Source organism: Globicephala melas, chromosome 20 (assembly GCF_963455315.2).
Source record: "Globicephala melas chromosome 20, mGloMel1.2, whole genome shotgun sequence".
NCBI classification, from domain to species: Eukaryota; Metazoa; Chordata; class Mammalia; order Artiodactyla; family Delphinidae; genus Globicephala; species Globicephala melas.
This window is the reverse complement of record NC_083333.1, coordinates 9,454,221-9,474,200: the sequence shown is the minus strand read 5'-3', so window position 1 is coordinate 9,474,200 and position 19,980 is coordinate 9,454,221. Positions and strand designations below refer to the sequence as shown.

Here is a 19,980-nt window from a genome sequence, read left to right as displayed (position 1 = left end):
ATAAAGAGCTCAAAAATGAAATGAACCTCCAATAGGATGAGATATAAAAGGATATTGCAGACTTAAGGGAATAAATGGAGGAACAAAGCAATAAACAACATTATTACAGAACTAATAAATTAAAAACAGTCAGAAACAGAATAGACATCAACCAAAGTAGAATCACCAATATAGAGTAAGGCTTGAGATAATCTCACAGATTGACTGATTTTTAAAAAACACAAAGAAGAAAACATTGGGACCTCCCTGGTGGTCCAGTGGTTAAGACTTCGCCTTCCAATGCAGGGGGTGCAGGTTCAATTCCTGGTTGGGGAGCTAAGATCCCACATGCCTTGTGGCCAAAAAAAAAAAAAAAAAAAAAAAAAAAAAACCCCAAAACATAAAACAGAAGCAAAATTGTAATAAATTCAATAAATACTTTAAAAATGGTCCATATTAAAAAAAAAAAACTTTAAAAAAGAAAAAGAGAAAACATTTAGAGAGAAGTAAATGATATGAAAGACAGGTGAAGTAGATCAGGGCTGGGACTAGAGCACGGCAAGTGAGACACATAGGGTACCAAATTTAAGGAGGTACTCAGTCTCTGGGTTGCACAAGTGTAGGGTTAGCCCCTGGGAGTGAGTGCCTCCTTAAATTGTGTGCCCTTATGACTTGCTGGCCTTACCCTAGTCCCAGCCCAGAAGATGATCCAACACAGGTTAAAAAAAAAAAAAAAAAAAAAAACTCAACAAATAAACAAACATAAGAAATATTCAAAGAGATGAGAGGGGGAAGGAGGATACTCAGTGCTGATTCAGCAGATAAGAACACTGTTATGAACAAACTTTTATATGATATAGAATATTTAGCATTGAGATATATCCTAGCTGTTGCAAGCAGCTTCTAACGTGGCTCCAGAGACCCCTGCCTCTTGTATCTCATCCTGGGTGTGGGCTGGACCTAGGGATGTGCTTCTGATGAGCAGAATACAGCAAAAGTCATGGGATACCATTTCCGTGATTACGTTACAAAAGACCGTGACTCCCCTTGATAGACTCCTCTATTGCCTTCTCAGCCTACACATATTCAGGAAGGGAGCTGCCATAAAAAAGAAGCCAACATAGCAAACGAACTGAGAGCAGACTCCAGCCAATAGCCAATGAGGAGCTGAGGCCCTCAATCCAACATCGCAGAAGGATCTGAATGAGGCCCACAACCACTGAGTGAGCTTGGAAGCAGATCCCTCCCTAGTTGAGACTTCACATGAGACCACAGACCCTGGGCTAACGCCTTGATTGGAGCCTACAAGAGACCATGAAGCAGAGGACCCAACTAAGCTATGCCTGGATTCCTGACCCACAGAAACTGTGAGATAATAAATGTGTGCTGTCTTAAACAACTACACTTGGGGATGATTTGTTACACAGCAAGAGATAACTAATACACTACCTAAGCCACTGAATTTCAAGAATAAATAATATAATCTTCAGGTATCCAGATGAAAAAGTGAATCGATATGAAAGATTTTTTAAACTTCATTCTTCACAGCAATATTTGATACGAAAAGACAATGGAACAAATGTTTGCAAAGTAATGAAAGGAAGAAAATGTGAGCCAACAATACCATACCCAGTGAATTGTTGTTCAAGAAAAGAGGGAAAGAGGAGAAGACAACCTCAAACATAAATGAACCAAAGGAAAACCACCTCTCTAGCCCTTTTTGGTTTGGAAAGGGGGACAGAATGGATTAAAAACTATTTAACCACAAAATCTACTCAGTTAGGAGTTGAACCAAAACGAAGAACTCAGGAATGGAGCATCTATGCAACAGATGGAGAATGAGTATTGAATCTATTTAAATCTGAGACTACTGTCCCAGATCTAAGGATTATGCTTAGAGAACAGACTGTGAGTGTTATAAATCTAGAAAAAGTAAAAATAATAATATAACTAACAAAAACCAGGAGACTGGGGAGAGAAGAAGGGGGAGGTATAAGAAAGCTGATCAGGATTCATCAATAAGTCCAAAGTTTTAAAATTAATTTGAAGTTAACCAAGTCCTTTGATTTCACTTCAGTTTCTTCAGGTAAATTCATATAAATGAATTAAACACTATATGATTCTATTTACATGAAATATCCGGAATAGGCAAATCTATAAAGGCCGAAAGCAGCTTAGCAGTTACCTAGGGCTGGAATAGAGGATGGTTAGGGGGAAATGGTGAATGATTTATAATGAATATGAAGTTTCTTTTTTTTTTATAGGAAGCCCAAGAAATGCATTTATTCTATTGTCTTATAAAGTTTCTTTTTGAGGTGATGAAAATGTTCTAAAATTGATGTGGTGTTGATTGCAAACCTCTGTGAATATACTAAAAACCATTAAATTTTGTACTTTAAATTGTATGATACCTGAATTTCATCTCAATAAATCTGTTTTTAAAATTACCAGATAACCTCAGTTTAACAAAAGTATTTCTAAACACATATATCTGGGTTTATATACAGAGGCACATATAGAAGGATGGTCACATCACAAAAGTAGAAGCAAACAGGCCAAGATGTTAACAGTAGCTGGTTCTAGGGGATGAGAAAATGGAAAATTGTTATCTTCTTCTTTGTGCTTTTCTGGTTTTGCTTTTTTTTTTTTAATTTCCCCCAAATAAAAATAGAAAGGTCATTGATAGAGTGTGGTGGATTGAATTGTTGGTCTCATCGCTTGATTTCACTGTGATAGCATGATGCTTCCATATCCTTGACGTGTCGAGTCCCCCAGAGTGTGATCCTTGGTCCTCTTCTCTTTTCTATCCAAGCTCAGGCCTTTGCTGATCTCATTCAGTCTCACGGCTTTACATAACCAGCCTAGACCTCTCTCCTGAACTCCAGACTCATAAATTTCCAACTGCCTCTTAACATCTGCAGTTGAATGTTCTAAAAGGCATCTCAAATTCAACATGTCTAAAATTGAACTCCTAATCCCATCCTTTCCAAAAAAAAAAAAAAAAAAACCAACAACAACTCCGTACTTCCCTCCAGCCTTCTCCATCTCAGTAAATGGCAACTCCGTGTTTCCAGTTGCTCAGGCCCAAAACCCTGGAGTTGCCCTTGACTCACCCATTTCTCTCACACTCCACACCCAACCCGTCAGGAAATCCTGTCGATTCTACTTCCAAAACGTACCCGGAATCTGACCACTTCTTCGCACTTCCTCCATAAGTTGCCCAATCCAAGCCACAGGCATCTCTTGCCTATAATATTGGAAAGCCTCCTAATGGGTTCTCCTGTCTCTCGTCTTTGTCCTTTTTCATTCTATTATCAACACAGCAGCCAGAGAGACCTTGGTAAACTACGTGGTAGGTAGTTACAAAACAGCCACCAATTAATCATGCTTCTTGGTATTCACACCCTTGTACAGTCCCTTCCCATGGTGAAACCGGCTCAGTTTCACACCTTGCTTCAACCAATAAAATAAGGCAGAAGTGATGCTGTGCTGTTCCTGGCCTAGGCCTTAAGAGACTTTGCAGCTTCCACTTTGCTTTCTTGGAATGCGGCCCTGAGACCACCATGTAAGTAACCGGTTTCACCCAGTGGAAGACAAGAGGCCACATGGAGGAGAATGGAGGAGCCCCAGCTGACGGCCAGACACGAGTGAGGCCAGCTTGGATGTCCCACCCCACCCAGTCTTCCAGGTGAAGGCGGCCACGGGAGTGAGCACAGGTGAAACCAGGCAAGAAACCATCCAGCCAACTCACAGAATCATAAGAAATAATAAATTGTTGTCTTAAGCCACTACGTTTTAGGGTGATTTGTTACTCGGCAATAGGTGACTGATACAAACCATCAGTCAGAGCATCACTTCTGTGCTAGACATTCTCTAGTGGTTTCCCATTTCACTTAAATTGGAAGCCAAGTTCATTCTATGTGCAGGGATCCACACAATCAGTGCCCCACCCTCCCCACCCCACCCCCGGCATTCCCTCTGACCTCATCTCCTTTGCTCTACCTTGGCTCACCCCATTCCAACCACGTTTCCTAGAAGACACCAGCATGATTTCCCCCTCAGGACCTTTGCACTTCCCTCTGCATGGAGAGCTCTCCCCCACTCCACCCGTGTATCCACATGGCTCCTTCTCTCACTTGCTTCAGGTTGCTGCTGAAGCACCACCATCTCTGTGAGGCCTCCCTGACCATCCTGCACAGCCCAGTCCCTCTTCTTGTCCACTTTCCATGCTCTGTTCTTTTCCACAGAGCTCATTCCCATCTAACATACCATTTATTTTACTGCATACATATTCTTGCCTGTTTTGTTCAATGCTGCATCATCCTCAAAGCCTAGAACAGTGCCTGGCACACAGGAGGTGCTTGGGAAATATCTGATAAGTGAGTGAACATTTCTGCTCATCCTGGCTGGGACCTGCCTCACAGCCACCTTACCATGGCCTCGACTCTGCTCCTTGAGACCTCTGCTCCCTCGGCCCGTGAAGCCCGGCAGGGTTTAAGGGTGAAGACCCCCACTCCCTGGTTTCTCACCTGTGAAACAGGAAGAGCAGCACAGAACCAGAGACACCCTGGGCGGGGGTAGGGTTACACCTGTGGGGTTTCATGGCCACATGCCCAGACACTCCTCCCCGTAATGTTAGATGTCACTGACCCAGGGCTCAGTGAAGGAGGAACGTTTGGGGCATGTAGCAGACTGTATTTTCCCAAAACAGTCACTGTAATATTTCCACATGCTCTTTCAGATCACTGCTAGTCTCCACCAAAAAGAGTGAATCCGTTCTCTCTCCCCTCAAATCTGAGCAAGAAGTTGTGGCTCAAGTGAAGAACAGAATGCAGTGAAAGTGACGCTGTGTAACTTTCAAGGGCAGGCCCTCAAAGGCAACACAGCTTCACCTGGCTCTCTCAAGACTCTAGTCCTTGGAAGCCGGCCACCATGTTGTAAGGAAGCTCAGGCCACATGGGGAGGTCACAGGCAGCTGCTCTAGCCAGTAGCTCCAGCTAAGGTCTCAGCCAACAGCCAGCATCAACCATCAGGCGGCCCTCAGCCTTTGACGATCCAGTTCCCCCACCCCCATTCTGCATAGTTAACCCCAAGTGGAAAAGAGATATGTCAGCCCCAGTCCCCACCTTGCCCAAACTGCAAATTCGTGAGCAAAATAAGTGTTTTTCTTATTTTAAACCACTAAGTTTCATTATGTATCTATACTAACTAGAACAGGTCCAAAAGTTCATTTAGCTCCTCAATGAAACCAAGGGGAAAGTACGAACACTCCCATTTTACAGCTGAGAAAACTGACTCTCAGCAAGGTCAAGATCTTGCCCTAGCTCACACAGCTAGTAAGTGTAGAAGCAGGAACGATGTCCAGGTCTTTCAGACGCCTCAATGCATGCTCATTGTCATCCCCCAACTCCTGCTACTTCCTCTGGACCACAAAGCCCACCCAAGGGGGGATTGCCGACGTTCAGCCACATCCTCCAGCTATCAGACAAGTGATGATGGAGCTCGTACCTTGGGCTCAGTCCCTCCTCTGGGTACAAACCCTTTCTCCTCTGAAGGGCAGCGGCTCTGGGAAGAAGGCCAAGGAAGATGGTGTGAGCCAAGACCTGCTGTGTGTGTCTGGATCCCAATTAACAGCCAAGAAGTCAAGTTCCCCTGCCAAGGGGACTGGAAGGAGGGAAGAGACGGAATCCTCTGCTCCTGCAGGTGGGCCCCAGGGAACGGGCTCCCCCACGGAAGGCCCCAGACCAGATTTTATATGCTCAGGAAACCTTATTGCCATGAAACAGACCGCATGACTTGGCCCTACTTCAGGAAATTTGAGGACAGGCATGCCCACGATGCCTCCAAAAACCCTTCCTCCCCACGCAGTGCAGCTAGAGCCCAGAAGCAGTTGATGAAAGCTATAGGCAGCTGCAGACACACATGTGCACACACATCCCACACAATTATCTGCTTGCCCTGATACATGTGCATGTGCACACTCATGCACAGACATGTATGCAAAACAGCATACATGGACACATACATACTACGCATATATAGAATGAATGACGTGTATATGCAACATACACAGAGCATGGCTGTACAGACACAGAGGTGTATTCACACAAAAGCACACATATCTGCACTCATATTCACAGACCTGCATATATTCACACTTAGATGCGTGCACACACTAGCAGTACACATACCCACATTCCTGTGGGCCTTCGCAGGAAGCCCTATCTATCTCCCCAGAACTGGCAGAGAAAGTACAGGAAGAACTTTGGTTCCTACAATCTGAGAAGGTGAACGGATGGATGGACGGACGGACGGATGGATGGATGGATGGATGGATGGGTGGATGGGTGGATGGGTGGATGGATGGATGGGTGGATGGATGGATAGATGGATGGATGGATGGATGGATGGAAGGAGGGATGGATGGATGGATGGAAGGAGGGATGGAAGGAGGGATGGAAGGAGGGATGGATGGATGGATGGAAGGAGGGATGGAAGGAGGGATGGATGGATGGATGGATGGATGGAAGGAGGGATGGAAGGAGGGATGGATGGATGGATGGATGGAAGGAGGGATGGATGGATGGATGGGTGGATTGAAGAGACTCAAGTGATTCTTCCTATCTTGAAACTAATATGAACAGAAGCGAATTCCTCAGCCCCCTTTGGACACCCTTTCTGATATTGACCCCCATAGGTCTCCCACACCTAATGACAATCCTTCATGGTAGACTGCAGCCAGTTCCCACCCACTGAAGTTTTAGGGATGATGTCATGTCCCATGGACTCCAGACTCCTGCATCCAGCTCTACTAACACCTGTACTTGGACGTCAACCTCCCACCACAAACTCAGAATGTACAAAACCAAGCTGCTCATCTTCCCCCAAATGCTGCTGTTCCTGCCTACTTTCCGATCTCAGTTAATGGCCTCTCCCTCCTTCCAGCTACAGAGGCTAATATCCTAGAACTCACCTTTGACTCTTCTCTCTCTCACACCCCACACTGAATGCATCAGGAACTTCTGATAGATCTACCTTCAAAACATATCTATAATCCAACCATTTCTTACCACCTCTGCTGCTTCTGCTCCTGTACCCCATACCCTCATGGGAAGTCTATTCTCAACAGAGAAGTCAGAGTGATTCCATTAAACATAAGTCAGTAATAGAAAAACAATAGAGAAAATCAATACAACCAAAGTTGGCTGCAAAACTGACCAACTTTTAGTTACACTGACCAAGAAAAAAAAAAAGAGAGAAGACTCAAATTACTAAAATCAAGAATGAACATTATTACCGACCTTACAGAAATTAAAAAGACTATAAGGGAATACTGTGAATGAAATTCCTAGAAAGATGCAAACCACCAAGACTGGCTTAAAAAGAAATAAAAAGCCTTAATTGACCAATAGTAAGTAAATATCGAGTCAGTAATCAGAAAACTTCCCACAAAAAAAAGCTCAGAACCAGATGGCTTCAATGGGGAATTCTAGCAAATGGCTAATGATGAATTAGCACAAATCCCTCACAAACTCTTCCAAAAAATACAAGAGGAAGAAACACTCGTCAAGTCATTCTATGAGACCAAACAAAGACATCACAAGAAAACTATAGACCAGTATTTCTTATGAATATAGATGCAAAGATCCTCAACAAAATACTAAAAAGCCAAATTCAGCAACATATAAATATAATTTTACACCATGACCAAGGGAGGGTTTATCCCAGGAATGCAAAGTTGGTTAAACATACAAATATCAATCAATGTAATATACCATACTAATAAAATAAAGGACAAACTACATGACCATCTCAATGGATGCAAAAAACATAAGCTAGACCACCCACGCCTCAGCACAAAACCTCAACTCAGCTCTCAGCCAGCCCCACCCAATGCCCACATGGCCCTACATCATCTTGTCCCACCACCTCTCTGTCCTCATTTCCCTTTCTCCGTTCATTCCACACTAACCACAGTGCCCTTCTTGCTGTTCCCTAAACCCAGCAGATACGCTCCTGCCTCAGGGTATTTACAGTTGCTGTTCCCTCTGCTTGGAACACTGTTCCCCTAAATATCCCATAACTCACAATATCGTGAATTTTACTTATATATCTTGCCTGTTGTCTATCTCCCCCAACTAGAATGGGAGCTCCCTAAAAACAGAGATAATTTAGTCTGTTTTATCTACTGCTATATCTGTGGCATTTAAACTAGCATGCCACCTTTATAGGCACTCAATAAATACCTGTTGAATAAATGAATGAATGAAAATAGCTGGTCACTCAACCATTCACACAGCAAACAGTTGATCACCCCAACCCCACTCCAAGTGCCTGACACTGCGCTTCGGGCTGGAGTGCTGAGAAAGATAGGAACAAACCTGGGCCCAGCTGGGAGGGGGTGGTCAGAGCATAAGTAACCAGGACCCAAGGAAGACAGTGCTGAGGAGTGGCGAGTATGGGGAGAGAGTGTTGGCTCTAGCAATCAGGGAAGGCTCCATGGAGAGATGGTGCTCTAGCCTCCCTTGAAGGCCCAGAATGATTCGGGCGTATGGAGAAGGGAAGGGAGTAGAGGAAACAGAGGGAGAGCCTGGATATGGAGAGCACAGGGCATATCCTGGGAATCAGGAGGGGACCTGCATGGCAGAACCACATCGAATAACGCTACTAAGGATGTCAGGGCCGTTCATGAGGGGCCTTGAATGCCAGGATGAGGAGTTAGACTTAGTTCCAGAGGCACCAAGGAGCTATGCAAGGCTTTCAAGCAGGGAAGTTTCTGTGGTGTCCCTCTGGCAGTGTGGGGAGAACAGATCGTGGTGGGGGAGCAGGAAGACATGGAGACCAGGACGGGGGCTCTTGGGACAGTCCTAGAGAAAGACGGCAAGGCGTGTGCCATGACAGGACAGAGCGGACCAAGAGAAGAGGGGCAGTTTGGAGGTGTTAAAGATTTATGACTGGGCTTCCCTGGTGGCGCAGTGGTTGAGAGTCCACCTGCAGATGCAGGGGACACGGGTTTGTGCCCCGGTCCAGGAAGATCCCACATGCCGCGGAGCGGCTGGGCCCGTGAGCCATGGCCGTTGAGCCTGCGCATCCGGAGCCTGTGCTCCGCAATGGGAGAGACCACAACAGTGAGAGGCCCGTGTAATGCAAAAAAAAAAAAAGATTTATGACTGGTGTTAGTGGGCAGGGGTGCGGGGGTGCGGGGATGGGGGGAGCTAGAGCCTGAATCTCAGAACCTCAGAAGCACAGACAGAGCCATGGAGGAGGGGGGTCTGGTCAGGGGTTCCAGAAAGAACCGCACCACTTCTGGAAGGCTGGAGCTCTGGTCGCTGGGGATCCTGCCCAGCCCAAACACGAGCCACAAGGAGGAGCAGCTTCCCAGCACTGGACGATGGACACATCCCAGCCCTGCCAGCCTTCCTGCCCTGCAGTCCCTCGCGTCCCAGGGCCGGCCTAGAGAAGAGATTCCCCAGCTGGCTTTGTCAGCCAAGATGCAATGTCATTTCTAGATGAGCCATCCAGCTCTGGAGATGCGCCAGGCTATGGGGCGGGGGACAGCTGTGTCCCCAAAACACAGCCAAGGAGCTGCTTCCCAGAGCCAAGCAAGACAGTGGCAGAAGCGGAACTGGCAGGTGGTCCGCGGGCCCAGCCAATGCAGTGACAGGCCTTAAATGGGGCCTCCATCTGCCCAGGCCTCAGCCTCCCTGCAAGGTCAGGCCCATTCAGTCCCCACCAGCTGGAGATGACGGTCCCAGTCACTCCCTCAGACAATAAGCATTAAGGTATTTATTAGTGCCTGGTGTACGCCAGCCTCTGTTTCTTTCCCATGGGGGTGACAAGGGTCAGTGCGGCATGAAGGACAGAGACTTTGGAGTCTGCGGAGCTGCGTTAGAGGTTTATCTGTCCTACTCTTTGTGTTGCTGTCTCTGGGCCTCAGTTTTCCCATCTGTCAAGTGGGGATGAGAAAAACCCTTTCCGAGGAGGGCACTGTAAGGACTAAATAAGAGCACGTGCAGAAGGGAATGTTAACAGGACTTGTCTATTCCCCAGGAACTTCAGCGGAAACCCAACCAAGGCTGACGACACTGGTGAGAAGCACCCACACCTTAAAAGAGGCACAAGACACACCTCAGGACTCAGAGAGAGAAAGGGAACCATCCCATGTGGCCCCCCAGCTTATACAGAAGAAGGCTGGAGACCCAGGCTGGGGAGGATTTATTTGAAGAGTGAGAAAGCTGAGTGAGGGGCTTCGGGTGGCCCACCCACAGAAAGCGCAGTGCCTGTCAGGAAGGACACTGGGCTTTCTCCCTGGCTGGATGCCCAAAAAATGCACTTTCCTACACCAGGGCCACCTGGGGTGCATCTACAAAGAGCATCCTCAGGACACCCCAACACATGTCACCTGGGAACAGGAGGATGTACAAGGGCAGCAGTAGGGGCAGCTACATCCTGAGCACATCCAGGGGTCAAACAGAAACCATGGAGAGGAGACAGGCTTGAGGGTCACAAGAGGGGAGCCCCATGGGGTGCCTGCCTGGGGCGACAGGGCCCAGGAGGAAGAGCTGGAAGGGCAACCCTGGAAAGGAGCGGAGGGAAGCTGCGACAGTACACAGGTGACGATGTCTCCTGCACCAGGGAATTGGACAATGCAAATGCTGGGGCCCGAGGCCCCCAGAACCCACAAAAGTGCTCCCAAGAGAGGAGTCAGCCAACATCTGGGCATCTACCACAAGGAGGGCACTGACAGTCAGCAAAACAACGCCAGACACCAATAACACCTGGCCCATTTCCGGTCATCTTTGCTGGCCTGCCCAACCCTGGAGCGGTCAGGATCCCGGGGGAGCCGTGGTCTTGGGGACAAAGGACAGAGATGGAGCAAGGAGAATCCAACCGAGTAGAGCTCCCCCTCTCCCCAGTGCAATTTTCTGGACCTGGATAGAAGCTTTATTTGGAAGTAGAACAAAAGTTTTGATTTAAATGAGACTGGGCTTCATGAGTGTAACTGGAAAAGCTATGGTGGGGGCTTCCCTGGTGGCGCAGTGGTTAAGAATCCGCCTTCCAATGCAGGGGACACGGGTTCAATCCCTGTTCCAGGAAGATCCCACATGCCACGGAGCAACTAAGCCTGTGCACCACAACTACTGAGCCCGTGCTCTAGGGCCCGCGAGCCACAACTGCTGAGCCCACGTGCCACAACTACTGAAGCTCAGCAACAAGAGAAGCCACCGCAATGAGAAACCCGCCCACTGCAACGAAGAGTAGCCCCTGCTCGCTGCAACTAGAGAAAGCCCGCGTGCAGCAACCAAGACCCAATGCAGCCAGAGATAAATAAATAAAATTAAATGTAAAAAATTTAAAAAGAAAGAAAAGCTATGGGGTCTGGTCATGGGGGAGAGACACACTCAAACTGGTCAGGGAACAATAAAACTGTTATTGATTTGCTTTCTGAGTCCAGCCTGCTCTGTGAACCCCACCCACACATGCAGGGGCTTCCATGTCCACAGTGGTGGGTCCCCAGGGCCTTAGGACCAGGGAGTGGGAGTGGAGGGGTAGGAAGCTTGAACCAGTCTAGCTGGGGCTAGGCTGGCGCCATCTTCCCGGTATCAGTGGCTCCTTCCCATCAGGTGGGACAACCAGGGCCAGGGCTCTGGAGAGCCAGGGATACAGCAGCACACATATAAGTGTGTATGTAGGGATACGGATACACCAGGACGCCTGATGAGACCTAAACATGCACGGAGCCCCAGTGAATTCTGATGTGAGCATAGAGTAGCCTGGGAAGGTTTTGGAGGAGGTGGCCTTTGAGTTGGGTCTTACAGCAGAACGACTTTAGGATGCACAGAAGAGGGGAATGGTGCCCCCGGCGGAGGGAATGGACACAAGCAAAGGCTGGGAGATGTGAGCACCTGTCACTGGTATAACTGGAGTGTGAGGCACATGAAGGGATGTGATGGGATATGGATCTGGAAGATACGGTATCCTTAATACTGTCACCTTTAAAGCAGTGTCCGCACTGGCTATGGCCAATCTGAACCTCACTTTCGTCATCTGTAACCTGGGGAGAATTACCCTATTTCTTCTTGGACTCAACACATGTCCTGGGAATAAAGGGGTCTCATGTTCTCCCATCAAAGTATTAACCAGGAGCTCAGAGGACACACTTTAGAAAGGCTTAGGCTCAAACCCCAGTTCCGCCCCTAGCTGTGTTACTCTTGGTAAGCCTCAGTTTCCTCATCTGTTAAATGGGGATAACAAAGCTCCCCCGAAGGATAAACGTAATGTACGTGAAGACCCGGCACAGCGTAAGCCTATGTGAAACAGGAGCTCCCTACCCACCTCACCCCACTCCCACCTCCAAAGGGGCCTTCACTTACATAGGAGGCCAGGAGGGTAGTCGGGGCCAGGATGAGAGCCAGGTAGAGGCAGGGGGCTGCAGCAAACAAGCTGGCAGCACAGATGAGGGGCTCAGCCCTTGGGTTGACTTTCTTGTATCTCCTCGAAGCCTCTGCTCCCAGGATGACCCCAACAAGGCCAGTCACAACAGTCAGTACCCCAAAAATCAGGCTGATGGAAAAGAGCAGAGAGGGATTGGTCAGCCGGTGGCGTCAGGATAGGGGTCCAGCCGCCTACCCCCCAGTGCGTGATCTGGTACCTACAGAAAGTGTGGCTGTGGGCCCCTTCCCCTCCCTCCTAACCGATGCTCGTGGGTCCCTGGGACCCTGCTCTGGGATCCACGTACTCCCCTACCCTTCCCATCCTCTTTCCTGCCTCAACCTGGGGATGCCACTGGCCATGTGGGTGATCTTCCTAGCACCCCAGCACCCCAGCGCCCAGCCTGCCTCATTGCCAGCAATCTCCTCCACTGTTTCACCACCTAAAACTGCCCCACTCAGAAATCTTAACTCTACAGTCCCACACTGGCCCCAACCTTCTCACCTTCCAGGTCCCAGTACTAATAGAATGCAGGTAAGTGAGCATTTATTTATCGAGCTCCTATGATACACCGGCATTGTACACACCCTTCCTCTCTCTCTTTTTTTTTGTTCCCCAGCCAGGGGTCAAACCCATGCCCCCTGCAGTGGAAGCGCGGAGTCTTAACCACTGGGCTGCCAGTGAAGTCCCACACACCCTCCCCTCCTTGAGTCCATCCTTCGACTCTCTGTTTCTGAACACCTCTCAAGTAGCCCCCTCTTAACTTCACTACCTTTGCCACCTACTCCTAGACCCATTTCAACTCCACTTGGTCCCTCCTGCACCTCCCTCCTGTAGAAACCTGTCCTTCTAGGACAACCTCCATACAGGTCCCCCAGAGGATGCTTTCTAGAACACAGATCTGACTACGCCCCTGCCCACTCCCTGCCTAAAATTCTCCACCAGCTCTTAAACACCCACCAGATTCGGTTCCAGCTCATTGTGGTATACATGGTCCTTCATGATCTGACTCTGGGTGACCTCAACCACAAACCCCAATTCCATCCTCCTCAGTCCCCAGACTAGTTGCTGTCCCCACTTCATACTTTTATTCTTCCATCTGGAACACCCTTCACTGGTTTCTCTACCTACCGAACTCCTATGCATCCTTCAAGACCCATCACAAAGGTCCCCTCTTTGAGGATGCTTTCCCTTGTCCCTCTGCTGATTTGTTCACCCCCTTCAGTTCCCATAACATCTTCCATGTCTCTATCATCAAGGTTATTCACTAGGCTGTGAATTCCTGGAGAACAGAAACCAGGTTCGGTTTACTTTCTTGACTCTAGGCTGGGAGCATAGAGCCTGGAACAAGAGATATTAACCAAATGGCTCACTGATCTCTCCCAGAATTCCCAGGTGGACAGCTGAAACAGGTGAGGTTAAGAAAGGTTGAGGCCAGGACTTCCCTGGTGGTCCAGTGGCTAAGACTCCGTGCTCCCAATGCAGGGGTCCCAGGTTCGATCCCTGGTCAAGGAACTAGATCCCATATGCCACACTAAGAGTTCGCATGCTGCAACTAAAGATCCTGCACACCACAACAAAGATCCCACACGTGGCAACGAACATCCCGCGTGTCTCAACAAAGACCCAGTGCAGCCAAATAAATAAATAAACAAAATATTTTTAAAAAAGAAAGAAAGAAAGGTTGAGTCCAAGATTACCCAGCTACTAAGCAACAGGATGTGAATATACACCTTCATCCTCCTGGTCTAGCCCAAAGGATGGGCCCAAGCCTCCTTTTTTTAATATTTATTCATTTTATTTTTGGCTGCGTCGGGTCTTAGCTGCGTCACGTGGGCTCTCTAGTTGTGGCTCAGTAGTTGTGGCATGCGGCTTAGTTGCCCACAGCATGTGGGATCTTATTTTCCCAACCAGGGATCGAACCCACGTCCCCTGCATTGGAAGACAGATTCTTAACCACTAGACCACCAGCGAAGTCCCCCAAGCCTCCTTTTAAAGAAGCCCAAAGGAATGCTGAGACTGACTAGCGTGAACTCTTGAAAAAACGAAGGTAACTAGGACCTTTCCAGCCCCTAAGTGGCTCCCTGTTGTCCTCAGGGCAGGCTCCCAGCCAGCACTGCAGGACTGGCCCCTGCTGACCTGTGTAACCTCCCCTCTTTTCTCCTTCCCTCACTCTGCACAAATGACTGGAAATTCTCTAAACTCACCCTACACTTTCTGGTTTCCCTGCCTTGGAGCACCACTGCCCCCACCCACCATTCTCCACCTGGCCAGGATCCCCTCCCAGATCCAAACCTTTCCAAAAGTGCCAGGTGCCTGATATTACCTCCATGGCTACCACCAAGAGGTAAGAACATGACAGACGCAAGACTATGGTTACTGACAAATTGAGTGCCACAAAAAACTACCTCTCCCCTAAATAACTTCTGTGAAATGTCCGTCCCACAGGCTGAGGACTAATGGGTTTATTTCCCTGCCCCATCCCCTTGGTTTATAGGAGATTGTGTAAAGCCCAGAGAGGGCAGAGACCTGTCCGAGGCCACACAGCCCCACATTGGCAGAGCCAGGGTCTCCTGGCCCTCTGCTTCCAAACAAAGCATGTGTGTCCTTAGGCAGCTTAAAGGTGCTCACCGAACCTTCCTAGCCTTGCAAGCTGTACCAGGCTCCGGCTCAGCCCAGTCAAGTGACCCCAAATCCCGGATGAATGCTATCTACCTCTGAGTCCCGGTCTGAGCCAGCCTTGGCAGGGTCTCGAGACCTTTCTAAGACTTAGGATTGCTTATTCAAACAGGCGGTGTAGATGGGGGACCCCCAGTGCCCCTGAGCAGAGGTGTGGCCAGAGGACACACCTACCACGAAATGTCCCCACCCCCACAAAGCCTTCCCAGAATCAGACTCTGAGCCAAGAGGGTCCTCAAAGCCTGCAAGTTCTATGCTGATCCTCTGTACAATGGCCCTGGCAAGCAGCTATCCAACTCCTACTTACATGCCCCCAGGGATGGGAAGCTCATTACCCTAATGCTGCCCCTTCCGTCTGGGCCCCCGCTCTGTATGTTGGAAGTTCTCCCTCTGGCTGAGCTAGAATCCTGTGTCCTGCAGCTTCCTGCTCCCGCCCCACCCTCACCTGCGGGCTTATCCTAACTATGGAGGGTGTATTAACAGCTAGGGTCTGTGCAGAACCCGAACACCAGGACCCTGTGGTAGGTTGAATAATGCCCCGCAACCCAAGACATCTATCTCTGGAAACTGTGACAATGTATTCCCTTATATGGCAAAATAGACTTTGTAGATGTGATTACATTAATGTTCTTGAGGTAGGGAGATGATCCTCCAATTTTTTGGTGGGCCCTAAATGCAATTACAAATGTCCTTATAAGAGGGAAGCAGAGGGAGATCTAAGACAAAGAGGACAAGGCAACGTGACCGTGGATGTTGAGCTTGGAGTGATGCGGCCACAACCAAGGACCGCCAGCAGCCACCAGAAGCTGGAAGAGGCAAGGAAGGATTCTCCCCGAGAGCCGCCAGCGAGAGTGTGGCCCTGCTGAACTTGGTTTTGGCCCCGTGAAACCATTATGGACTTCTGGCCTCCAGAACTATGGGAAAAGTTTCTGTTGTTTGAAGCTACCCAAGTGTGTGGTCATTCGTTCCATCAGCCCCAGGACCCTAACACAGCTTCTCAGCCAGGTTCTGGGAATAAGCTGAGTTAGAGGAAGAGGCTGAAGCAGACAATGGGGAAATCACTGGCCCAGGAACAGACAGCCAGTCAACGCCTGAAGTGGGATGGAGACCTGGTTTTTCCCCACTTTTTCAAGCTGCAGTGGGACTTTTAGGACTCAGTCTTTGCCTCTGGGGAGATCCAAGAATCTAGCTGAGGAGCCAGGATAAACATCACAATATCCTGGGACTTCCCTGGCGGTCCAGTGGTTAGGAGTTCACGCTTCCACTGCAGGAGGCATGGGTTCAATCCCTGGTCAGAGAACTAAGATCCTGCATGCTGCTTGGTGTGGCAAAAAAAAAAAAAAAAAAAATCACCGTATCCTTTGATGCATTCATTCATTCATTCACTTACTGGATGCTGCCTGAGCACCCACTGTATGCCAGCTGGTGGGGAGATGTTCAAGTCAATTAACAGTACCAAGCAGTCTCCAGAGGCAACAGCACATGGAGCTTAAGAGCAGAAGCTTTGGAGTCAGATGGGTTTGAATCCTGGCTCTGCTACTCGAGCTGTGTGACCTTGGACAATTTGTTTAACCTCTCTGATCTTCCGCCTCCTCATTTGTAATACACGAATACTAGGGTTTATTATTATAAAACCTCAGACGGTTTTTCATGTAAAGGGCTTAGAATAGGGCCTGAACTAAAGTTAAAGCTTATAAGAAGTAATGATGAGAAAAGGGGAGGTAGCTATGGGCAAAGGGCACAGCTTGGGCAAAGGCAGAGACAAGTGACGGAGCAGGGGACATTCCGGAAATGACACGAAGCTCTCCCTGGGCATCAGGGAGGGAGGCAGAGGCAAGAGAGGAGGCTGGGGAGAAGGGATGTCAATGCTGCCAGCAGACAACTAGTGTCACTGAGGCCTCAGGGGAGAACACGGAGCCCTGAGGAACTCTGAGAAACCCATCGGGGCAGGATCAGGGAGGAGAAGGGGTCCTCAAGGAGACTGGAAAGCATCAGCAGGGAGAAGGAGGAAGCAAATAAGAGACGATTAGACATGCCCGCTCCATCAGGAGGTCATGGAGCCCCTGGAGAACAGGGTCAGCTGGGGGGACAGGAGAACAGCAGGGTGAGAAGAGCAGCTTTCCCAGGACTGTCAATGCAGAGAACATACAAATGCATGTGTGAAATCCCTAAGCCAGAGAAGTAATGAAGCATCCCAGTGCCTCAGTTTGCTATCTGTAGAATGGGACGACCTCACACTACGGGTCCCTCCGAAGGACAGGCCCCACAGAAGCCTCACCCGCCCGCAAGTGCTTTCTGGACCCCCATAGCAGCCCAAGAGCAGGAAGACAGGGACTGGGGCCCAGAGAGAACGAGGGAGCCGCCTGTGGCCGCTCAGAGCAGCAGGGGCTCTGCCCAAGCTAAAACCAGGTCTGCCACCTGCCAGCGGGCCCCCAAGTCCCGATGTCTGCCCAGAGCTCCATGAGCCCACAGAGGCTGAATCTGGGGGCTCAGAACCTCCTGAGAACTTCCCCATCAAGAGCCCCCCTGAGCCGGCACCCAGACGCCCCTCCTCACCTGTCCTGGCTGTTGCACGGCTCCCGAAAGCAGGGAAGCTGCAGCCCGTGCACCACACGGGCCTCGAACAGAAACTTGGGGGCCCAGAAGCCCAGAGCTCCAGTCACAAAGGCCATGGCTGTCACTCCAAGGGTCGACCCCACAAAACTCCAGCTGTAAGAGAAGATGATGTGGCTCGACCCAAGAGAGGGCTGGGGCTGCGGGAGCCTCCTACCGCCCCACTCCCCCCTCTCCTGGGCACTCAGGTGGCTCCAGGTCCTTCCGACACTCCCTAAGCAGCCTGCCCCTCCCACCTCCGCACCTTCCCTCCAGCTGTTCCTTCCTCCCTCCTCTCTGCCTGACCAAGTCTCCCCAGACTGATGGACCCAAATCCAACATCACATTCTCCAGCAAGCTGTCTGTGCTGCCCCACCCTCCTCTGAGTGCCCTCCACTCGGCTCGTGGGTCTGTAACAAAGAGAGTGGGGTCCTGCCCATGCCCCATATTTTGGTAAATCATGAGACCCGGCCATGTGGGTGACTCTGCCTGGAACAGAGGAGGGATGCTCTCCCGTGAGGCTCAGAGAGGTGAGTGATTCACTCGGGCATCTTCCCAGTAACCCTGAGAAGCCGGCAAAGCTGGAGAACTATGTCCACTGAATAAATGAGGGAAGTGAGGCTCCAAGTCTCAGGTCACTCTGGGATAAGGCAGGGCAGAGCCAAGGCTGGAGCTCACAGTGTCTTCCTCCCTCTCTCCCAGCCCGTATGCCGTCACATGGCTAGGGGGAGGGGGCCTCCGAGTGGGGGAGGGGCATCTCCATTGGTGAGTGGGAGCTCAGAGAAGGAAGAGGGTTCTGAACACTGGGGCAGTCGGGGAGGGTTCTCTGGAGGTGGAGGGAAGGAAGTCAGTGATGCCGGGGCAGACAGAGGGGTTTTCAGTGACATGCAGGGAGGGGCAGGGACACTCACTTTCTCCCCAGGTATCTGACGTCCTCACACCAGGTGCTCCTTGGGCCCCCAACGGTCACCACCCCCTGCTTCTCAGCAGCTCCCCGGGGTGGGTCTGGAACCAGGACGATAAGCAGGATCAAGGCCACGGCTTCCAGGCAGGGCATGATCTGGGGACAGGAGGGCCCAGGAAGCTCAGGGCCACACACTCCTGCGACCCAGGAGATCCTGGCAGTGACTGAACTCTGTGGTCCAGGCTGGGGAGGGACTCACTTCCTGGGAGCTGGTTATACACAGAGCTTGACAAACCACTGTTTCTCACCCCCTCACCCCTGAGAGGACAGCCTCTCTGGGGAGCGGGGTCCCCTTGGGGTTTGACTTAACACCTGTCTGTCCTACACAGACACCACTCTATTGGGACCTGTGAGCCTGACATGGTTGAGACCTGGAGGCGTGACTACACTGACCCTGACTGTTGAGGACTTGCTGCGCCAATAACTGTCCCTTTTCCAGGCCCACACCTCCATCTGCCACACCAGCCCTGCCCTAGTGTCTTCCTATCCCTCATCTCATTAATCCTCAAGATTCCATAAGGTAGACTTTACTCCCCCACTCTACAGACAGGCAAAGTGAGGCCCCAAAGAGGGAGGTGACTTGCAAGCTAGCAAACTGAGCAGCTGGGATCTGAACCAGGGGCACGACTTCCAGAGGCCGTAGTCCACAGGACGCCCCAAATGTCTGAGCTGCTGATGTCTGAACACCCCCCATGGCGCCAGATACCGTGCCAAGGGGCAAAGGCCACTGGAGGCTGGAAAGTCCCTGCCGGCCCAGGGGGAAAGCGGAGGGAAGAAAAGGAAGCTGGACTCACTCGGAGGGCCCAACGCCAGTTCCCGGTCAGCTCCGTCACAGCCGACCCCAGCACGTAGCCCAGACCACTGCGACAGGGGGCAGGGGAAATGGGCAGTGAGGGAAGGGAGGCAGCCCTGAGGCCCCAAGGCCAGCCTGAGCCGGGGTGCCCCGACCCCAGGGAGCCGGCTCTCTGCAGCTCATTGCCTTTTTCACTGGGAAAAGTGAGCCACGTGAGGCCCAGATGTCTACTGCCCTTGGTCAAGTCACAGGTGACCTCTGGCTCCAGGCCCATCCCAAACATCCACTGTCTCTCTATCTGGGGACCACCCACCCCACCTCCCCAAGTCTCAGCCCTGCCCAAATCAGGAGATTTCAGGAAACCTGAGTCAGAGCTCAGGGGCCTGACTGCAAAACCCACTCTGTCCTACCCCACTATGGAGTGCATGGCCCAACCCTAAGACATTTGTCTGCCTCCCCTCCCAGGGCTGGCCCCTCCGTGTGCAGCCCACACTGCTGCGCCGCTACTTCTCACCCCTTCCTGGAGTGTACTAGCATGTAG

General features: G+C 50.3%; 1 protein-coding gene across 1 annotated transcript in view; it reads right to left on the bottom strand.

The window, feature by feature from the left end:
- SPNS3 (SPNS lysolipid transporter 3, sphingosine-1-phosphate (putative)) overlaps positions 1 to 19,980 on the bottom strand; it is a 40,316-nt gene that overhangs the window by 14,266 nt on the left and 6,070 nt on the right. Inside the window, 4 exon segments of the mRNA XM_030861706.2 lie at positions 12,354 to 12,543; positions 17,647 to 17,799; positions 18,594 to 18,742; positions 19,441 to 19,507. Of these exon segments, the coding sequence (XP_030717566.2) occupies positions 12,354 to 12,543; positions 17,647 to 17,799; positions 18,594 to 18,742; positions 19,441 to 19,507 (559 nt within the window).